Here is a 22514-nt window from a genome sequence, read left to right on the forward strand (position 1 = left end):
CAAGTATAATAATATCATCAGAGATATTATCCACTCCTTCAATACTGCGAGTGCTGATGCGACTTCATGTTGAGTTTGCTCGCTGGGTTGACGACACACTCTCTCGTATCGATATGTACTGTTATGTTCAGCAGATGTTGTGATTCCTCTGGACTGTGCTGTAAGATCCAGTTGATCAAAACCCCATTTCAGATCAAGCTTACTGAACACAGTGGAGCCGTTCATACCTTGAAGAAGTTTGTATAGAGTTGAATTGGGCACCGGCCCTGAATTATTGCTTTACAGTATTTGTTGGCCTCATATCCAACCATTTGCTCAAAACAGCATTTTGTAACTGATTATCTTTGTCAGCTCATCAGTCTTTAACACCTTGTCTGAGCAGTGTGAGAAATTATTAAACAGTTTTACAGTGTTTTTGTGTGAGCGTCTCACTATTGCAGTGTTCACTCTGAACAATGTGAGCATTTAGAGCATCACAGCGGCATCATAATCCATAACTGGTGAAATATTAATCATATGAAGATATCAGAGAACACTTTCATACACACAGTTATAGGAGGCGATCTGTTCATGCTCCATAAAACCATTAGAGAAATTCTGAGATCAGTCTGAGAGGAGAAACAATCCAGACATTTGATAAGAAATGAAGAACCAACGTCCTGAAGAGAGTTACAGGAGAGAGCAGAGACAAACACTCACAGGATCTCATGACAAGATCAAACTGTTGCTTTAAGATGTTTTTAACTTCTCTTGTCCGTGAGAACTTTATGAGGCACTTGTGAAAAAAACCCACTATCTATCAGATCTAGTGGACATTGTGGCCGACTGGAGCTCAAAGTGGTGAAGCTCAGATGATGTGAAATAATCAGTAAAACACATCAAACCTGTTAAAGATGATTTGACTGATTGTAGAGTTTCTCATGAATTTACTACAGAGCAGCTTCACATCAGCACATCTGCCATTTTATTACTCAACCAGTATTGAAACGTTTGTCTTCATATTTTTTGGACTGAAACCATAGAAGATGTTTTTCTCTGTTTTGTTCTGTTTGTGTTTGTGGCGTCTGGATGGTACTGTAAGTTTAAATGTGTACACATGTTCAAAAGAGTTATTTTGCTCAGATTCACAAAGATACCAATGTCTGCAATCAAAAGCCAGAGATCTCATTATGAACTCAAATATTTCTCATCAAGACCATCACAAACAGCCGAATAAAAATTTCAACTCTTTTGTTGTTGTGTTTCAGAGGTCAAATATGACTGACGGCTCACAACACTAAACACACCGTTAGATATGGATCTCCAATCCAACACTCATGCAGAGCCAGAATTCACTAAAGAGCAGCAGAAGCTTGTGTTAATTTTCATGACTTCCCCTGATAAAAACAACAACTGTGATGTAGGTTTATTCCTGTTTAGTGAGGATTCAACCATCTAAATATGGCAGATTCTGTCGTGCTTCATAGCTAATGTTTTCAAACATTTTATGGGTTGCTATCATGGGTTTTTCTGTGAACCAATGAAGAAAATGTTTCTGAAATTAGTTTAGTTCTGTTTGTGCCGTCTAGTTGTTGAATTTTAAATGCTTTATACCTTCAGTTGTTTCCATTTTGCTACAGACTTATATCAGTCTGGATCATCACATGTTAACCCTTCAAATGTAGAAGTATTTCCATGCAAGAAATACAGCCCTCATCTCCAGGTGATTATATGTCATATTAGATGAGGGCCTAAACAGAGACTGAGCTGGCGGCTGTTCAAGACCACATCCCATCCTGTGAGAGAGGAGTCCAGGAGATGATCCACAAGTTTTACGAAGCATCTGTGCGTAACCCTTATGTCTCACATATAGTTGCTCAGAGGGAAGTCTCTGCTCCTGAGTAACCAGAAATGGCTGCAATATGTCCTGGCCTAAACTGGGTCAGACTGAGGGCGACTCTATACCAGAAAGCAAACTTGAAAGTAGTCTTCAGGGAGGGGAAATTAGGCAAAGTCCCCTACTCCCAAAAAAGGAGCTAATGCCGAAGTAAGTCCTATAACCTCATTCCATGGCCTGCCGATTCCAAATACAAATGGCAGAAGTTACCATTATTCTGAAAGCATTGATCTAGGCTTCTACACTTCTACAAGTAAATTTAGCTTTATTTATAGAGCATTTTATAAAAGATTGTTTCAAAGCAGATTTTTAAATGAGAATAATGATTCAATGATGCAAACAGAATTCAATTCTGTTGTACAGCAGCTCTAAAAAGACAATAGTGCTGTTGTTCAGCTGAAGTCAGTTCAGTGTTGATTTAGTTCGGTTAATTTAATCAATTGTGAAATGAGTTCAAGCAAAACAGTGATGCCATCATCCAGCTCAATTCAATTCACATCCAATAGTGTCAGTGCATTCATGTCAATCATATTGCCAAATATTAAGTGTCCCCAACTAAATATTCAGAGGCGACAGCGGCAAGGAACCCAAACTCCATCATCTGACAGAAACGGAGAAAAAACTCTTAGGAGAAACCAAACTCAGTCGGAGGACCAGTTAAACCAGAAAGACTCGGGAGAGAAGAAACTGTACAATTATGCATTTTATTAACAGCCCAGCAAGCAATATATGCAATAAAGTTCTTTGGCGTAGGCCCCGTCCGTAACTCGCGATCCGAGGGTACGGATTCTGCATTTCCTGCCTGAAGATGAAGGCAGGGGCGCAGCCGACCCCCCTTGGGGTATTGGAAGGGACCGTCCTGGTGGAGGTGGGGAGGATGGTGGTAAGTGGAAGCGCCAGCATCTGTGAACTCAGACGAGTGTAAGCATGGATCTTTTATACTTCACTTATTAGAACGCGATTGGATAGATGAGAAGGTAATAAATGACGTAAGAATTAAGTCTTCCTGGCAGAACTTACGCTGCGCTTTCATTTCTCTGAACATGATGTAATTATGATATTTCATCCAGCTCCTGCTTGAAGATCGGGATACATCATTCCGGCATATGGAGGGAGGTTAATAATTTGCATGTCTAGTGTGTTTTAACAAGAACTGGAGTAGGCTATGTCAGAAAAAAAAATGAAAATTTACCCATTTAAACTTTTTTTTATTATTCAGTTTGGATAAAACTATATGGTTTTATAAAATATATATATAGAAAATAAATGTGTGCTGTAAAGAGGTTAGAAAAAATGAAATCGGAATCGGCTAAAATCGGTATCGGCAGGTCAAACTCGATGAAAAATCGGAAATGGGAATCGGCCTAGAAGATTGTAATCGGTGCGTCTCTAAAGACTAGACATCATATTGAACATGCACTGGGGCTGCATGTCAATGTTGGCGCCATATTGCAGAGGCCAAAGCTTATAAAGTCCATGAGTGGGCTTTGATTACCACTGTCTACCACCTTTGTTATACATGGGGTATGTATGCATTCAGAGGCATGGCAGGCCTTGATATGGCGGTGACATTGAGGCATATCTCCAATGGAAAGCAGCGGCCAACACGGCATCTGCTCTGTTTATGTCTATGATTGTAATGTTTCTGGCGGCTGTGGCTCAGGAGGTAGAATGACAGTCCACTGATCGGAGGATTGGCGGTTCGATCCCCAGCCCCTGCGGTCCATATGTCGAAGTGCCCTTGAGCAAGACACTGAACCCCTGAGCTCCCGATGACTGTCCTATCAGTGTGTGAATGGTGAATGCTCCTGAGGAGCAGGTGGTATCTGCCACCTGTGTGTGAATGCTGACTCGAGTATTACCAGACCAGACATCTGTGTGTCTGGTTTGATCTGTCGGAGGATAAACAGCTTCTGCTGGATGTTTGTCGTCTCTGTGTGTGTCAGTAGTTTGTGGCTGAAGCGTTTCTTCATTTTCTCTCCTGCTAATAAGAAGCGCACAATCTTCCACTCCACACAAAACATCTTTACACTGAAATAAAGTGAATCCATCAACAGACAAATAAGAGTCACAGGTCAGAGGTTAAATATGATTGACAGCTCACAGCACTAAATAACACAGTAGATACAGATATCTAATTCAATATTTCACTCTTCTGCTGTTAGTTTTCATTCAGGGCCAGAATTCATTTGAAAATGTAAGATCAGCAAAAGCTTGTGGATTTTCGTGATGTTAAAGGAGACGGATGTGTGAGCGGAAACTAACTGAGGTTGGGGGAGGATTCACACACACCCTGATAAATATCTCAGTTCAGTCTTTCAGATCAATCTGAGTGTTTCAGACATTAAGAGTTACTATCGTGGGCTTTTCAGTGAACCGATGAAGAAAATGTTTCTCAAATTAGTTTTGCTCTGTTTGTGTTTCTGGCGTCTGGATGGTGAGTTTTAAATGTGTTTTTCTGGTTCTGGTATCCTGTGATAAATTACTGGTGAAATTAGTCAGAAAGGATTAACATTCACTGTTATTCTCATATAGAAACAAATAATGTGTGATTTTGCTGAGAGATAACACTATTATTTGAGATTAAAGTTGATTTTTTTTAATGCAGTTATTGATTATATAAAAGAACTGATAAGAATGTAAATGTCTACCTCAAAATGCAATGTAAGTCGCTTTGGATAAAAACGTCTGCCAAATACATAAATGTAAATATAAAACTGTTTAACTATTTCTCATTTTCATTCATCATCTTTTGTCTTTGAACTGCTGCAGAATATTAATCACTTCACATTTACATGATTAACAGTATTTTAGTGAAGCTTCATCAAACCAAAATCAAGTGATTTAAAGCTTTAATCTGTGAAAAACTCTGTTCTTCAGTTTGTGTAATATTATTAATGTCACATTTAAATGAATAAAAGTATTTTAGTGAAGCTTCAGCAAACCAACATCAAGTGATTTGAAAAACTCTCTTTTCAGTGATTGGATATCACATATTAGTGAAGGAGGGAGATTCAGTCTCTCTAAAAGCTCGTTTTAATAAAACGAAGGATGATGATGTGATTCAGTGGAGGTTTGAATATAAAAACACATTAATAGCTGAAATCAATGTAACGGCTGACAGAATCACTGTATATGATGATGTTCTTGATGGGAGATTCAGAGACAGACTGAAGCTGGACAATCAAACTGGATCTCTGACCATCACAAACACCGGAACTGAACATGCTGGAGAATATCTACTACTGATCAACAGTGAGATCAAGAGTTTCTATGTCTACAGTGAGTAAACCTTTTGAGTGATTCAGTCTCACACATGGGATTTGCAATGTTCAGTGATGTCACATAACCGTCAGATTTAAACTGTTCACACAATTTAAACTGCGTCACAAACAAACATGGCGGCGCCATTTAAATCAAGATCATGACGGTTCACCATGGAAGCAATAACGTTCTAAAATAATGTTGCCTTGAAAAGACTCACCCAGTCAGAATCACGCGTGAAAGGGTTAAATAGTCTATTCATAGATGCCACCTACGTCACTAGAAATAGAACGCCGCTATATTGACGACCGATCTCGCCCGGTATGGCCGCCCAAACTTCCCATTTGAATGAGAGAGAAAGACAGAGATACATGGATAAAAATTTTATTTTAGGCTCCCAGCCTTATTTGTTACCCCCAGTTTTCTTTTGTCCTTTATTATCTGCCCCAGACTTGCCCCAATTTGCCTTCCATGATATATATATATTTACCTTGTTTATAACCCCTCCCCATACAGTGCGGATCGCTTGAAGGCTTTCAAGAGTACAGACGCGTATCAATATGCTGTTGCTGGATGGGTAAAAGACGTAAAAGTGCGGCACCTGGCCACCAAAGATTTATATTTAATCATGGGAAATGTTGGTATTATAAAAAAAATTCGAATGTATGATTTTGGTGGTAGTTTGCTCTGACTAGGTAGCGAGTTGCTCAGCTGGTAGCTTGCCAGCTGTTAGCCACGGCTCACGGCTAGCTGTCTTTAATCTGGATTAGGCCTGTCGCGATAGTCAATAAATCAATTAATCGCACGATAAAAAAAAAAGAGCTCGATAATTTTTCCGGCCGCGATAATTTCCATTTGCATGCTTTGTTTTCCTCGTCTCTCTCTCTCTCTCTCTCTCTCTCTCTCTCTCTCTCTCTCTCTCTCTCTCTCTCTCTCTCTCTCTCTCTCTCCCTCCCTCTACCAATGAGACTGGATGACAACTCTGTTTAAGACCTAACCGACATATTTTACGTGAAAACGGACATTAAACATAATGTTGTGTGTATTTGTCCATTCAGACACGAAACAGTGCTACAGTGACGTCATGTGACCTGAACGAATTGCTTTCAGCTGTTTTTAATGACAAAATTAAATTAATCTAAAAAAAAAATTCCGTAGTTTTATGATATTGTTTATTTCAGTCACTTTAAACTCTGATATTAATAGTAGTTTATAATCATCAGGATTGTGAAATGTATGCAATGTTTAATAGAGAGCAATCGCAGTGTTGACAGAACCGGCTGATATGATCACACTTCCTGGTTCTAGTAAGAGCTCGAGCTGCTGGAGTTTGCTTGGTAACGCTTTAGATTACAGCCCGCAAATACTGCGTATTTAAAACAAATTTACAGTGTAACTTTCTGTAATTATAGTGTACCTACAACATGTAAAGTTTTAGGAATAAAGGGGTAATAACCAGAAGAATGTAAAGTAACACTTTAGAATACGGTTCCTTCGTTAATGAATAACTACACAGGAACAAATGAGTAACACAATATTAACAATCGTAACTACTATTAACTAAGAACAAATTCTGATTAACGAATTAATAAGTAATAGCGCACAGATGAAAGTGGTAGTTCAATATTAACTAATCAATAATTGCTATTTTTTTTAATGCTTGCCAGAGAACTACTAAAAAAGTTTCATAATTCATGCAAAACTAATCAATAACTAATGCAGGACAATTGATACAACAATCTAACTATTGGGAGAAATTTAGCGAGAACATTCACTGCAAACCTTTTTGTAATAATATACTAAAACATATAGGCTTTTTAAATATTGTAGAGTACATATCTGCATTTATAAAGTCCTTTCTTTTAACAAAAGTGCTCTGAGAACTAAAACTATTGCAACTTTTGCTGAAATACTGTATAAATATACTCTTGTTCATGTAGTTTCAGGGTAAGTGTGACTTCTGCGGGCTGTACATTTAAGTGTTGCTTGTTACTCTTTCGTTCCATTAAGAAGCTAATACTAACACTTTCTTTTCTTTTTCTTTTCTATTCTATATCTATTTAAAAACAGTTTTTGTCATTTGGTTGGTGAGTTTTAAATGTGTTTTTATGACTTCAGTTGTTTCTGTTCTGGTATCATGTAATAAATTACTGGTTAAATTAGTTAGAGAGGATCAACATTCATTGTTATTCTCATATAGAAATAATTCAACTGTGATTTTACTGTCAGATCAAGTTTGAATTCAGCTCTAAACTCAGTTATTATGGATTGATTAAAATAATATAAATATGAAGCTCAGATAATCAACAGCAATAGTTTTAGTGTGACGTTAAACATTACTGTAAAGTAAAAGTGTATTTTTTAGTTATTATTCCATATATAAATATGTCTCTTTTCATGCATCATCTTTTGTGTTTGTGCTGCAGAATATTATTAATTTCACATTTAAATGATAAAAAGTATTTAAGTGAAGCTTCATCAAACCAACATCAAGTGATTTAAAACTTTAATCTGTGAAAAACTCTGTTCTTCAGGTGCGATTGATGGTTATGATAACGTGATGGAGGGAGATTCAGTCACTATAAACTCTGATCTTACTGAAATGAAGGATGATGATGTGATTCAGTGGAGGTTTGGAGATAAAAACACATTAATAGCTGAAATCCATAAACCGTCCGACAGAATCACTGTATATGATGATGTTCTTGATGGGAGATTCAGAGACAGACTGAAGCTGGACAATCAAACTGGATCTCTGACCATCACACACACCACAACTGAACATGCTGGAGTTTATAAATTAATGATCAACAGTGAGAGAAAGAGATTTTTTCTCTTTGTCCTTAGTGAGTTAAATATTTGTTTCACTTGTTTTATTTCATTTTATTCAGCACAAAGATACAATTATTAATCCAAACTTCATTTTGCTTCTGTTGTTTAATGATGATATTCATTTCAAATTTAAATTTAAAACGATATACTTTTATAAACCATCAAGTGATCGTCTTAATCTGTGTGTGTGTGTGTGTGTGTGTGTGTGTGTGCGTGTGTGTGTGTGTGCGTGTGTGTGTGTGTGTGTGTGTGTGTGTGTGTGTGTGTGTGTGTGTGTGTGTGTGTGTGTGTGTGTGTGTGTGCGTGCGTGTGCGTGTGTGTGTGTGTGTGTGTGTGTGTGTGTGTGTGTGTGTGTGTGTGTGTGTGTGTGTGTGTGTGTTTGGTGATTCAGGACTGAAGTTTGTGTTTGAGGGAGATTCAGTCTCTCTAAACTCTGATCTTACTGAAATAAAGGATGATGATGTGATTCAGTGGAGGTTTGGACATGAAAACACATTAATAGCTGAAATCAATAAATGGTTCGACAGAATCACTGTATATGATGATGTTCTTGATGGGAGATTCAGAGACAGACTGAAGCTGGACGATCAAACTGGATCTCTGACCATCACAAACACCACAACTGAACATGAAGGAGAATATAGTCTACTGATCAACAGTGAGAGAAAGAGATTCAAGAGTTTATTTCTCTCTGTCAATGGTGAGTTCAAAAAAAGTTACACTTGTTTTATAATGACAACATTTAAATGAATTCACACACCATTTTATTATTATTTTATATTGTTTATTCTTCATGTAAATTTTACTATTCAATTTAGTAAACCATTATAAGGTTATTTAACAGTAATAATCTTTGACAAACCCTGTTTCTGTTTGTTCTCTGTGTGTTTGACAGATGAAGTGAAGTCAGTGTCAGTGATGGAGGGAGATTCAGTCTCTCTAAACTCTGTTTTTACTGAAATGAAGGATGAAATAAGGTATTATGATTGGATTCAGTGGAGGTTTGGAGATAAAAACACATTAATAGCTGAAATCTATAAACTGGTCGACAGAATCACTGTATATGATGATGTTCTTGATGGGAGATTCAGAGACAGACTGAAGCTGGACAAACGAACTGGATCTCTGACCATCACAAACACCACAACTGAACATACTGGAGATTATAAACTACTGATTTCTGAAATAAGGGAAAGAAGTTTCTCATCAAAATCATTCAGAGTTTCTGTCTATGGTGAGTAGAGATCATTTGTCTTCTCGTTTATAGTTTGAGATGACAGACCGTATAAAAACTCACTTGGAACTGAATATAAGATTGTTGATTAGATTTGATAATATTTCTGTTTATTCAGAAATATTAGTTGATGTCAGCACTGATATTAGTGTTTATTGACTGATCTGATCTCAGTTTGATGTGTTTATTCCTCAGACTCTGTCCACTGTTGTGGTCCTACTGAAGCTGTGATCCGATTGGTCCTCTCTGCTCTGGTGGGCGTGGCTACTGTCATCATTCTGGTTTATGACATCAGATCCAGAAGAGCTGAACGAGATCAAGCACATATTCACACATCAGGTACATGATTGATGATGTCATTTCTCACAAACTGATTTTGCATATATATTTGTGAGATTTATACATTTTTACATTTGATATTTTTTTTTATTTTTTAGGAAGTATTGAAATCTAAAGAAGAACGCTGAACTGTAAAGTTTTTTCAAGTGTGTTTTTTTTTGTTCTTCTAGTGTTTTTTTTCATGATGATTCGTTCATTCAGTGCAAGGATAGAGTAAAGAATCTTGGGGTAGTTTTCGATCGGTCACTGTCATTTGATTTGCATATTAAAGAGGTGACCAAAATAGCCTTCTTTCATCTCCGAAAAATCGCAAAGATTAGATCAATATTGGCACTGATTGAAAGATGCTGAGGCCCTTATTCATGCCTTTGTTACATCTAGGCTGGATTATTGTAATGTACTGTTCTCGGGGTTGCCTAAGAAAAGTTTGCGAGGTCTGCAGATGGTCCAGAACGCTGCAGCTCGTATTCTGACTGGATCATCTAAATACATGCATATAACTCCTGTGCTGGCCTCACTGCATTGGCTTCCTGTTCAGGTTAGAGCTGATTTTAAGGTTTTGTTGTTAACATACAAAATAGTGAATGGCCTTGCACCATTATATTTGTCTGATCTTTTAAATTCTTATGTGCCTACACGGTTGCTGCGCTCCCACGGGACAGGACTTCTGACTGTAGGCTACCTAAGGTTAGGAAGAAAACGGTTGGTGAGCGAGCCTTTTCGTTTCGTGCTCCAACATTATGGAACAGTCTTCCGGCAGATATTAGGCTGGCATGTTCGATTGAGGTTTTTAAATCTAAGCTTAAGACCTACTTATTCACTGCTGCGTATGAGTCCTAAATGTTCAGTTATCTTTGATGTTTTTGATTAGTGGTATTACTTTTTACTGTCTTGATGTACTGCGAGGGGCTGGTAAACTGTCTGGAGTGTACCTCGCCTTTTTCGTTAATGTGGGATGGGATTGGCTGCAGCCCCTGCGGCCCTGTGTGCTGGGTGGGTTGGATGTATGGATGTCTTGATTTTAAATTTTTATTGTATTGTTTGTATTTTAACTATATTGTCTTTGTAAAGCACTTTGATTGAAAGCGCTCTATAAATAAATGTATTATTATTATTATTATAATAAATACTGAATAATTGAGCTTGATGATTTTTGAGATAAAAAAAGTCTTATTTGTAAGGCTTTATTGTTTATATTTCTCTCAGATACAAAAAATAATAATAAAGAGACAGATCTCAATTTACTACTGCTGTATATTTACTGTATGTATTTTCTTGTCTTTATCAATAAAGTTTCTCACTCTGAGGTTTAAGAGTCTCTCCATGTTTTATTACATTTATTATGTAGAGCGCCTCCTGGAGGAATACTAACTTTATGAATATTTTAAAGATTTCAGAAGTTTGGAACATATACGTCTTTACATTATTAAAATATTATTTAACAATACTGATAGGCCTACTGTTTTTCTATATACAATAATAAACAAACAACTTCCACCGGCTTCTCTTTTATCCTGAGAAAAATACTGATTTGGGAAACATTATAATATATTTTGAGATCACATTGAAATACATAAACACAACATATCGATCCTCCATTTCCTCCAACAGGAAATGATAAAGTCTTTAAATCTCTAGTGTGATTTGTCTCTGTGGTCTCGTCTGAGGAGCAACACTTCCATCTAGTGACTCACCCTGAACTGACATGTTATCAGGAGTTATTTACTGTAATGAGATCCAGTGATTGTGTCTGTTACTCTGGAAAGCCACTAGATGGCGCTGTGTTCAGTATTATGTGACGACTGACGAATACTATGAAGCGAGTAACGAAGAATAAAACCACATGTTGAAGTGTTCAGAGAAAATAAACAGACATGTTGAAACTGCACTGAGAAATATTTTATTCAAATCACTGAACAAAACATGATACCAGGAGTGAACTCAAACTAAAAACAGCTCACTGGATATTTTCTCTTTTTCAGACCATTCTCTGTAAGTCACCTTTATTTATATAACGCTTTTTACAATACAGATTGTTTCATATCAGCTTTACAGAGATAACAGGAAAATAATACAATAAAGCAGACCCGGCGCCATGCGCGGGCATTGGGGGACCTGGCCCGCCCTCTGAGTCACTAGTGCTCTCCCTGAACAAGTCTGTCTCCCTTCACCAACTCCACGTCAAGTCCCACCAGTACTTGCTTGTTTGCACAATATGTTTTTATCAATAGGCTACTGTTATCAAAAGTTATCGTTTTGAATATACATAACTCCTGAATAAAAATAAAAATGAGTTTGATAGTGAGATAGTGAGCGCGGGAATGCATGTGATAGGCGATCTTATTAAGCGAGTCTTTGAGTCATTCATTCAAATGATTCGTTCAAACGGCTGATTTATCAAGAATGCAAGAGGTCCTCGCTCATGCAATCATGTTGGTTTTAATGACGCGGCCCTTAAGGACATTTTTCGGATGGGGCTAAATTAACCAAGAGTAACATTGTTCGACTGTAACAACCATTAATACCTTTGAACTTATATGTTTCATATACAAGTATATAACCGAAGCTATAGATTGTGCAATTAAACATTTCTCCTATTGGTGTTTTTTTAGTTAGCTTAGATAGCATCATAGCATGCAGCTATCCGAAATTATTAGAGAGAGTTTTTTTCATCATCTACGATATTTTTCAATAAATAAAAAAAATCTATTTTTAAAAAATGTAACAAATCTTTGATAAAAAACATCGATAACAAATATGATACAAGCATAATTCTGTTTAAGAATTAATTGTGACATGACATGATAAAAATAAAAAAACTTATATTATGCTTTATTGCTTAATAACAATTAACAATGTCACAAAACATACCTAAAAATGCAATTTTTTCACTTTAACTATATAAATAAGCAGGATGAAAATATAAGATTATTACATGAATTAAATTTTCATTTATTACATTAAGAATCGTGAGAACAGCTTTAGATCAGGCATATACTGGGATCCTAAGCTGGGACTCATCACTTCACCACACCGGAAGTGCACGAGGAGGTAATGAAGTCATGGAAGGCACTCTTTTCGGTTGAACTTTATTTCGATACTCCGCTTATTTATAGTCAATATCTGTTGAGAGACCAACACAATAAAGTGTTGGCAGATATGAAGCAGACAGTCTATTAATACTCTAATGACAGTTAGTTGACATGAAGCTCCAAAGTTACTTATAGCTGGTAGAATGTCTAAAGTGGACTATCGAAATAAAGTGTTACCCCTTTTTCTGCCCAAAGCCGCTCCAGAGCCTTCTTCACTCTCACTGCCCTCGATGGTGGGGCAACCAAAGGATATGCGCATCTCTCAGGTGGAGCGTGCAGTTGCAGGGTCGCCAGTGTCTTCAATCCAGGACCTGTAAGGCTTACTGTGCGTTCACACCGCCGCTCTGCTAGCGACGCCATAGAAAGATTCATGACGCTCTGATGTAGATCGAATGCTTGGTATTTTTTTAAACTTTATTTAAAGGCGCCGCAAAGCAAACAATCATGTCGATCGTTATTTTTGCAGAAAATTGATCGATGGAAAGAACTTAACAATTAAAGTGACATGTTTGCAAATGAAACAAACCAATTAAAATCCATTTGTGTGGTGTGGCTTTTGTGGTAATGGTTAAGTGCTATTCTAATTTGCATTTCCGCTGAAAAACAAGTGTTCTAGCGTAAAAATCTTGCCTATAAATAGTGTTGTACGCCTTCTTATCAAATTCAAATGACCAATCTCTCTTTTATTTTGCTTGGGAACTAATGTGGTCGGAACCAAAGTTTACCGGACTGCGTTCTCTGGAATCCTCTCAAACGGAGAACTTCTACATTCCGATTGGTTGCCGCTGAATTGCTTCATAGCTCAGATCAGAGGTAACTGTCTAAGTTACGTTTTTCAGAAATGTACATACTGTACACAAAAACACAGTTAGCTAAAAATTTATTTATTTAAACAATGTAAAAATTTTGAGAGCTCATTGAAGTAATGAATACTTGTTTGTTAACTAATGATTATGACATTTAGAAAATATAGCATTAGTGCATGTTGATTCACAGTTTGCGTCATCTGAAATCTTCACAGGAGTTGGCGCCGTCTCTTCATGCCCAACACGGGCATCTGAAGTCTTCATAACAGGCTGGATCCAAACTGGAGCTGACATGATAACGATGTCCACTTTAGTTGTCCAGGAGCGACACGTCTGGTTAAACCTGGCTGAGATGTTCACTTTCTTGACTCCACATCTCCCACGCTGGCCTCTTCAACCACTGGGAACTTCGCCCAGCAATTCTCAGCGGTACAAAAGCAGATGGAGGCAATAGCAGCCTTCACCAAAGCCGCAGCGTGGCCCACCTGCCTCTCCCCCGCCAGACCCTCCCAGCGTCCGGCAAAGCAGCGTTCCTGAGACGAGAGACCCGGAGATGAGGAGATCTGCTTTTCCCCAGTGGAGGCCCGGAGAATCCTTTGTCGAGTTTGTTTTTGTTTTATGTACCAACTTTTTCAACAAAAGAGCAATTTCCTCGTTCTCTGGGTCACAAGAGTGTGCAGTTGACAGTGAACATGCTATGCCTTACCACTCTCAGCTCCCTCTTCCATCGCCAGCAGTCAGCAGGGGGTTCGAGGACGCCTTGCCTTCTCATGCACCCTCTGCCAAACTCTGGAGCCAGGCAAGTGTTGCACTGCACACTTAGACCCCACTCTGGGATGTTGTGCCTTCTGGGTCAGGTCCCTGCCCTCCACTAGAACTAGCGCTGTCTCAACAGATTCCTCCACCACCGGCTGAGGTGCCCTGTTCAACGTCTGAATCTTAGATTTAAGATGCTAATATGTGCTAATGCCAGCGAATAGCTAGCTATAGTCTATCAATTCAATTGTGTGACACTAAAATAAATAAAATTTTATTTGATGTATGAATATATCAATATGAATACCTAAATTAGGGAGCCTTTTAAAAATCACTTTGAGACTTCTTAATTGGGTCTAATTAAAATGACTTCATTTCATGATGTTGGAGTTACATGAACAACTTATGTTTGTTTAACTTAATTGATTTATGAGGGACCGATGTACATTATTAAATCATGTTAATACAACACACTTTTTTTTCTCAGTGTTGAGTTGCTAGCAGTATTTCTTTCTCTTGTAAACATCCGTTATGTTCCCGTTGCCGCAACTCGCCCGCCATCTCCTCCTCTGGAATATCAGCGGGTATCTAAATATATTTTTTTATGTCCACAGAAGAAAGAAACACATACAGGTTTATGACATAATTTATTTTTATTACAGGTTTATTTGTCATAAACAGAATTATGACAAACATTTTTCTTTTCACAGGATATGAGTGTCAAACAAAATTATCAGTTCATCTTACTAAGTATTTTTTAAATTCATAGAAACAGAAAGTTAATCCAAAAAAAAAGGCCAGTCCGTTCTTAAAATAACTATCTTACTGGGTTTCTGTTACATGGCAAGTTTAACCGTAAACAATAACTAAATAAAAATAAAACAGGTGATGGTCATAAAGTATATAATCTAAGATATTTAATAAATTAGAAAAAACAACTGTGAATATAAAACATCATTTTTACAAGCAGTTGCAAGCAATATTGAACTCTCTGGATTGTAACAAGACTTACCATTGAATACATTTACAGTAACTATAATTATTTGACATATTTGATTAAAGCAGATGCAAGTCAGAAAACAAAGGTTGTGTGTGATATTTACTTTTACATAACAAGACTGATTGCAGTTGAGGTGCTATATAATATCCTTATGAACTTTAACACAAAATGTATCACAATGTACATAAAGACAAGATTTTTTCATTTTTATCACAGATCTAAAACCAAACTGCAATGAGACGAACTCTGCCTGTTTTGTCAAATCTAGTATTAAAGTTTTCAAAACAAGACCAAAGTCTTTTAAAAGAGTTTCTGTTTCCACTGTTGTGGTTTTACTGAAGCTGTGATTTGATTGGTCAAAGATAGGGCACTTAAAATATATTCAAATACAAGAATTTCATTTGATTATAACAAAATATATATCTGTGAACAAATAATTAAGATTTGTTTTTTTGTCCAATTTCTTTCAACAACAAACTAGTCTCAAGATAAATAAAAAAATAAATTTTTAGTAAGTCACATACACCAGAAACACATGTCAGGATTACGAGTCCAACCAGACCCGCAAACAGGTAGGATGAAACTATAAAGAAAAAGAGAAACAAATGAACAAATACAGTATTGATTACAGGAACAAAATACTTCAAAGTATACAGAAGCATTGCTGATACATCAGTTTAAAAGGAATAAAAATGTGTATTTATGTATATCATGATATTCACTTACCAGTGTTTACTATATCATGTAGTGGAAGGGATTCCCATATTTTTTTCTTTTTCTTTTCTGAAAAAATGGCATAACAGTAGTCCCAAATATGTACTTAATTTGATCAAAATTAAAGAAAAACTGAAACCATAAAAGAACAGTTATACAATTCAAATGCTTGTACAGGACAATAAAACAATGCATTGTGTCTTTAGTCTTTTTAAATCAGCCCTGCAAAGAAGCTCAACTAAACCTCTCAGAAAACCCCTCGAGCATCATTACACCTCACAGTCACTTAAAATGTTTCTATCTGCTGTTTGCCCTTGTTTTTCAGGAGCACTTTATATGAGATTGACGGCTTGCTTGGTCAAGAACTTATGGATGCCAAGGCTTTAAAGCTCTTGATTCTACTCTTGCAGCTGTCCTTGTAAATACTGACCATAGATCTTCACTATTTTACCTGAGGAATGTGTAATAATAATCAAAGATAATGTTTAAGGGATAGTTCACCCAAAAATGAAATTTAGCCCATGATTTACTCACCCTGAAGTCATCCTAAGTGTATATGACATTCTTTTTTCAGACTAATAGAATAGAGTTATATTAAAAAATGTCCTGGCTTTTCCAAGCTTTATCATGGCAGTGAATGGGTATATTTTTTGGAAGTCCATAAAAGTGCATCCATCCATCATAAAAGTGCATCTATTCATGATAAAAGTGCATCTATTCATGATAAAAGTGCATCTATTCATGATAAAAGTGCATCTATTCATGATAAAAGTGCTCCACGGCTCTGCGGGGGTTAATAAAGGCCTTCTGAAGCGATGCGTTTGTGTATGAAAAATATTTATAATTAAAACTTTATCGCTAAAATAACGCTTCAGTCAGACGGCCGTACGCTTCGATACGGCGAAAGAGTGACCCTTTCAATGTGATGCACAACGAAATGACGAACGTTGTTGTATTCGTCTGAAAGAAGAATGTCATAGGATGACTTGAGTAAATCATGGGCTAATTTTCATTTTTGGGTGAACTATCGTTTATTAATACCAATAGATGTTTCCTGATTAGATCAGTGTATGTGTTTTTCTACTGCAGGAACTTTTCCCAGTTCCTGGAACTCGTTCATAGTTTTCCAGTAAATGAACTACATACACTACAACAAAACAGAACTAACAGAACAGAAACAGAAAGCATGTTAGTAAAGGGAGAGATAGTACTGTATGTGGGCGGTACAGTCAGTCAGTAATATAACGTGTCTCGTTGCCCAAAGGAATGCTTGATCTGCACAGCCCATAAAAGAGACTTTTTATCATTCTTTCTTTTTTTTTTCAAGATAACAGGTTAGCTAAAACTTCTTGATGTGCATTAGGAACATAAGCAACAGCATTAAACTGTTTTAATCTTGTAGATAGTTAGTTTGTTTGTTCGTTCTACAGTTCCAGTCATTTAAATGTTTCACTTTTGCATGTTTTTCTTTTGAAGTTGGGATTTCCGGTTTGCACTATGCACTAATTAAGACATTTTTACTTTAATTCAAATCAAGTGACATCGTGACATCTTTAAAGTAAGCATGAAATCAAAAGTGACTCATTTACTTTGTAAGTGCATTGTACTTGTCTTCTGGTAAACAATTCGTTCATGCAAGTCAAAGTTTTGTCTTTGAAATCTTTAATCAAAATCTTTGAAATGGCTTTCCTTCTCAGATGATATCAGTTTATGGAAATACTCTCCTCCGACTGTCAGTCTGCTGTTATCTTTGAAAACAAGCCACTCCCTCATTCAGTATCAGTGGTGGACGAAGTACACACATACCATGTACTTGAGTTAAAGTGAAGATACTCGAGGTAAAATATTACTCAAGTAAAAGTAGAATTGCTGCCTTTAAACATTCACTTGAGTAAAAGTACAAAAGTATTTGCCTTCAAATGTACTTAAGTATCCAAGTACTATGATTTTTTTATGGCTATAATGTCCTATTATAATTTGTCACAAGACTCTTGCTTAACTCAGTCTATGTGAATACATGACTGAATACACATACACACAGCCACACACACACACACACATGCTGCTCTCTGCCCCGCTTAAAATCATCGGCAAGATCACTATGATTGTTATTGTTGTTAATATTATTTTATAAAGTATGTAACGTAAGATAAAAGGAGTTTTATCAGTACGTGTGACGAAGCATTTTCTGCGACAGCTCCAGCTCTCCGACGCACAGTGTAAACGTCAGCGTCCGAATTCACTCACTTAATTTTGTTCACTCCTTGCAGATATAGTGCACTCAAATGCCATACACTATATAGGGATTAGTGAATGAGTGAACGAGTGAGCGGTTTCAGACACACCTACTGTGTCGCAACCGTCCATTTTTGCAACTCGCATAACGGCTCTGGTTCGCACTTAGTAGATACCGCCAATTCAAGTTCAAAACAAAGGCGCGCGCTGTACTGTGATTGGTGGCTCGTTTGACCAGTTATGTTTTATCCACTCATAAATAAAAAGGAACGACTGATTTTGAAAATGTAGTAGAGTAAAAATTAAGATATTTGACTTTGAAATGTAGTGGAGTTAAATTAAAAGTCTCCCCAAATTTAAATACTTCAGTAAAGTAGCCTACAGATACGCAAAAAAGCTACTTCAGTACAGTAACGAATTACATTTACTTCGTTACTGTCCACCACTGTTCAGTATTGTGTTTCATATGATTTTCCATAACCCGGGTGTCAGCCCTTTCGATTGTGTTTAAACATCCGGTTGTTGTGGCTTTTGACATTCTTCAGGTTTTAGAGCGCATTTGATTGGACAGAAACTCTGATTACTGTATGATGTCATTATAATCGTTGATCAGTGTTGGCCAGAAGAGACTGTAAGTTTCGAACACTTATTTCTTCCTAATTCGAGTTTTGATGCCATTTGGCTTCTTTAAGAAAATATGTATGGATAATTTGGAGAGGGCCATGAAATACACTGCAATAGCAAATAAAACCAGACTTCCCAGTAAAACTGGTACAGTTTCTTGGTACTTCAAAAGCGTGTTTATATAAACCCAATTTTACTCACCGCCATCGCCAACAGTGACATCGAATCTCTTGTATATGGTTGCACTTTTTTTGATAATCTTCATATGATAAACTCCCGAGTGTGAGGATTGGGTGTTATGGATAATGAGAGATCCAGTATACCTGTCCAGCTCCAGTTTGCCTTTAAATCTCCCATCATCACTGTCATATGTTTCGAAGATTTTATTCTTTAAATGAACTTCAGCTAAAAGCATGCGCTCATCTCCAAACGTCCACAGTATGTTATCCTCTCTCTGTATTTCAGTCTCACCGGTAAGCAGAGCAACATCTTTCCCCTCTTTCACTGAAACTGCTTTCTGTGTCTCGGCACCAAATGCATCTGGGGGACAAACACAAACAGTTTTAAAATAGTTTGTCATATTTATAGATCATATCATAAAATAATGTTCCCAGAATATTGCGGGGAAGTTATTTTTAAATATAAATAAATCTGCATTTAATATTTTAAAAACCATTTAATTTAATTTAATCTTTCATATGATGGTTGACCTGCTCTGATTATTTTCATCAAGTAAACAATATATTAAAAAAAAGGCATGGTTTGTATACTTATTATAGGCGTCCATACATCCATCTTCCATACAGCTTAATTAAGATTATACTGACGATTACTGATACAGCAGGGTAATGATATCAGAGAGGTTATAATAACGTTCTACAAACGAAAAAACAAAGTTCTATTTAAAAGAAAACTTTTCTTGGTAACCCATAACAAACTATAAAAAAGAACATTCTGGGAACCAAAAATGGCTGGGCTTTCATCTAGATCTGGGAGCAGCTTTTAGGTTCTTTACAACAAGTTCAAGACTTTTTTTAGTCATTTTAAATATATAATCAAAAATATGAGTTCCAGATACGTTCAGTAAATTAATTATTTTGTTTTTTGGTGTTATCAGACTCCATGTAGTTAGCTGCAGTGCCGTCACATAGACTGTATATAAAAAGGAGAGAGGCTCGGGAGCGCGCATGCACGTCACATCTGATGGATTTCGCGGTAAATCCGACCCGGAGCCTTCACATAGAAATAGGAATACTGCCCTTAATAGCAAAACCCGACAAGTGGATCATTGTAATGTGTGATTACAACCCCTTCACACAGGCAATAAGCTGCATATAGCACCTTTAAGATCATATCCGTCCCTCCGGTGAGGCACAGAGTTTTTGTTCCAATTGAGTCTGAATATAGCGGCTACATATAGATCGGCTAATTCATCTATGAAGTTTAGACTGGCCAGGCTAATTTAAAAACTTCCATTTTGATTTCAGGGGAATCAACTCTCTCTCTTTCTCTCTCTCTCTCTCTCTCTCTCTCTCTCTCTCTCTCTCTCTCTCTCTCTCTCTCTCTCTCTCTCTCTATATATATATATATATATATATATATAGAGTAAAATGTAGCCTATTTAAGTACTTAAGTGGGTAAAAAAATACACAAATTTCAACTTATTGTGTTATTAATTTAAAATATAATATATTACAATTTTATGTAGCCTAAAACAATATGCAGTTATTATTATTATTATTATTATTATTATTATTATTATTATAGTAGCTATAGCCTACATTCAAAAAGCCTAACGTGAACCCGAAATTATTCAAACAAATAGATAAAGCTCTTACCATTTAAGAGTAATAAAAACAGAACTATTTTGAAATTGTTCTTCGTATCTCTGTACAGTTGTGCGTTTAATAAAGATGATCCGGATTTCATCATCGTGTCTGTTTCTGATCATCTGACTGACCGGCTGCGCGTCTGGGTTTTTGAAGAGTTTCTGTTTCTTATATTCGGTTAGGTTATATCCGCATTTACAGCAAACATGTACGTCTGTGGCACGTTGCATTTCTACTATGGCAAAGTCTACGTGCTCGCAATATTGTGTAGAATTGTTCATGTTGACATTCAGCAACTGCGAGACGACGTTCTGACAATTTTTTTTTAATGCTAGATATAAGAAATCCCCAATTTAGCAAGTTACATATGTGGTTAATTTTGAATTAGTCAGATAATTACTAAAATAATTATATAGCCTACTTTTTAAATATTGTTAATCCTTATTATTATTAATGGGCCTAACAGTAAATTAATTATAATCAGCACCTGTACACTTTAAATAAAAAAAAAGTAAAAGAGTAAAAAATGCTGTGAAGGGTGCAGGTACAGCTGAGAGTGGTTCAGACCAACTTTCTGAAAGTATGACTTACACAGAAGCCTATACTTAACTAAGAAAGTTTTGGGAAACGCATATTAACAATAAGCTATAGGTTGATGACTGATTTTTAATGTATTTCTATATTCCACTTCCTCAAAGAGTAAAATCTGACAACAAGTGCTCTATGGAAAAAGAGACTGAATGCTGTTAGTTTGAATCTCAACATTAAGATGTTTAATTCTATTACAAAATACACATTTATTCGGTTTTTATAATAAACAAATATTCTCTGCTTTAAGACATTTTTAACTTCTCAAGCATGTAATAGGTCAGTTTGATGTTAAAATTACACCATTGATCTACAGGAAGTTGAAGTCTGGAGAATGTGAATCAATCAGAAAGAAAGAGTTTGATGGTCACATGCATTAACAGTTAAAGATGTGCAGTTATTTTAACTGATTGTAGAGTTGCACTTCACTTTACTACAGAGCAGCTACACTGAACCAGTTTTGAAGAGTTTGTCTTTTCATATTTGTGGACTGAAACCGTTGAAGATGTTTCACACTGTTTTGCTTGTGTTTCTGGCGTCTGGATGGTGAGTATAAATGTGTTTTTATGACTACAGTTGTTTCTGCATCAGATTCACTGTTTGTCTTTTCTAAATGTTGGTTCTATAAAAACACTGAAGCTCAAACAGCAGCATTAGTTTCAGTGAGACGTGATTCTCGTCTGAAGTAAAAGTGTTTCTGTGTTTGATGTTGTGTGGAGCTCAAATCAACTTCATCAGGAAATCAGAGTTTCATTCAAAATCACCACAAACATTATGAATCAGTTTTGTTGTTTGGAAATGATTGATTTCTTAAGCAAATTTCAAACTGTTCACTTTAATAAAACATCATTAAATCTATTACTAATTTAAACATAAGAATCTTGTTGTGTTTGTTCTTCAGGAGTGTTTGGTGTTGATGCAGTAAAGTCAGTGTCAGTGATGGAGGGAGATTCAGTCACTCTAAACACATGATCTGATAATGTGGACGTTTGGACGTCCAGAGACTCTTAGCTGTAATCGATAAAGAGGCTGGAATCTTCTATATCTGATGGGAGATTCAGAGACAGACTGAAGCTGGATCATCAGACTGGATCTCTGACCATCACAAACACCAGAAACACAGACTCTGGACTTTATGAAGTGACCATCAGCGGCATGACAGAGACCACATACAGATTCAGTGTTACTTTAAATGGTGAATTACTTCAAATTTAAATTGTTGCACCTTAGGAAGTGTATATAAGTGTGAGCTCGTGTTCTGCTTTCTGTTTGTTTTCTTTTTCTCAGCTCTGCTTAAGACTACTACGTGGAATTCAACCAATTGG

General features: G+C 36.5%; 1 protein-coding gene and 1 pseudogene across 1 annotated transcript; one reads left to right on the forward strand and one right to left on the reverse strand.

Annotated features, from left to right (window-relative positions):
• Positions 1 to 1519: 1519 nt before the first annotated feature.
• Positions 1520 to 22514, forward strand: part of LOC143735094 (uncharacterized) — a 33446-nt pseudogene continuing 12451 nt past the window's right edge.
• Positions 15532 to 20741, reverse strand: LOC143736294 (uncharacterized). The gene is made up of 5 exons (XM_077227036.1): positions 20611 to 20741; positions 18974 to 19312; positions 15926 to 15982; positions 15724 to 15782; positions 15532 to 15540 (listed from the first exon to the last, which is right to left on the reverse strand). The coding sequence occupies exons 1-5, from the start codon at positions 20702 to 20704 to the stop codon at positions 15532 to 15534; spliced, it is 558 nt and encodes a 185-aa protein (XP_077083151.1). The 5' UTR covers positions 20705 to 20741.

This window comes from Siphateles boraxobius, unplaced genomic scaffold (assembly GCF_051911475.1).
Source record: "Siphateles boraxobius isolate OS27281-9 unplaced genomic scaffold, OSU_SipBor_1 13, whole genome shotgun sequence".
NCBI classification, from domain to species: domain Eukaryota; kingdom Metazoa; phylum Chordata; class Actinopteri; order Cypriniformes; family Leuciscidae; genus Siphateles; species Siphateles boraxobius.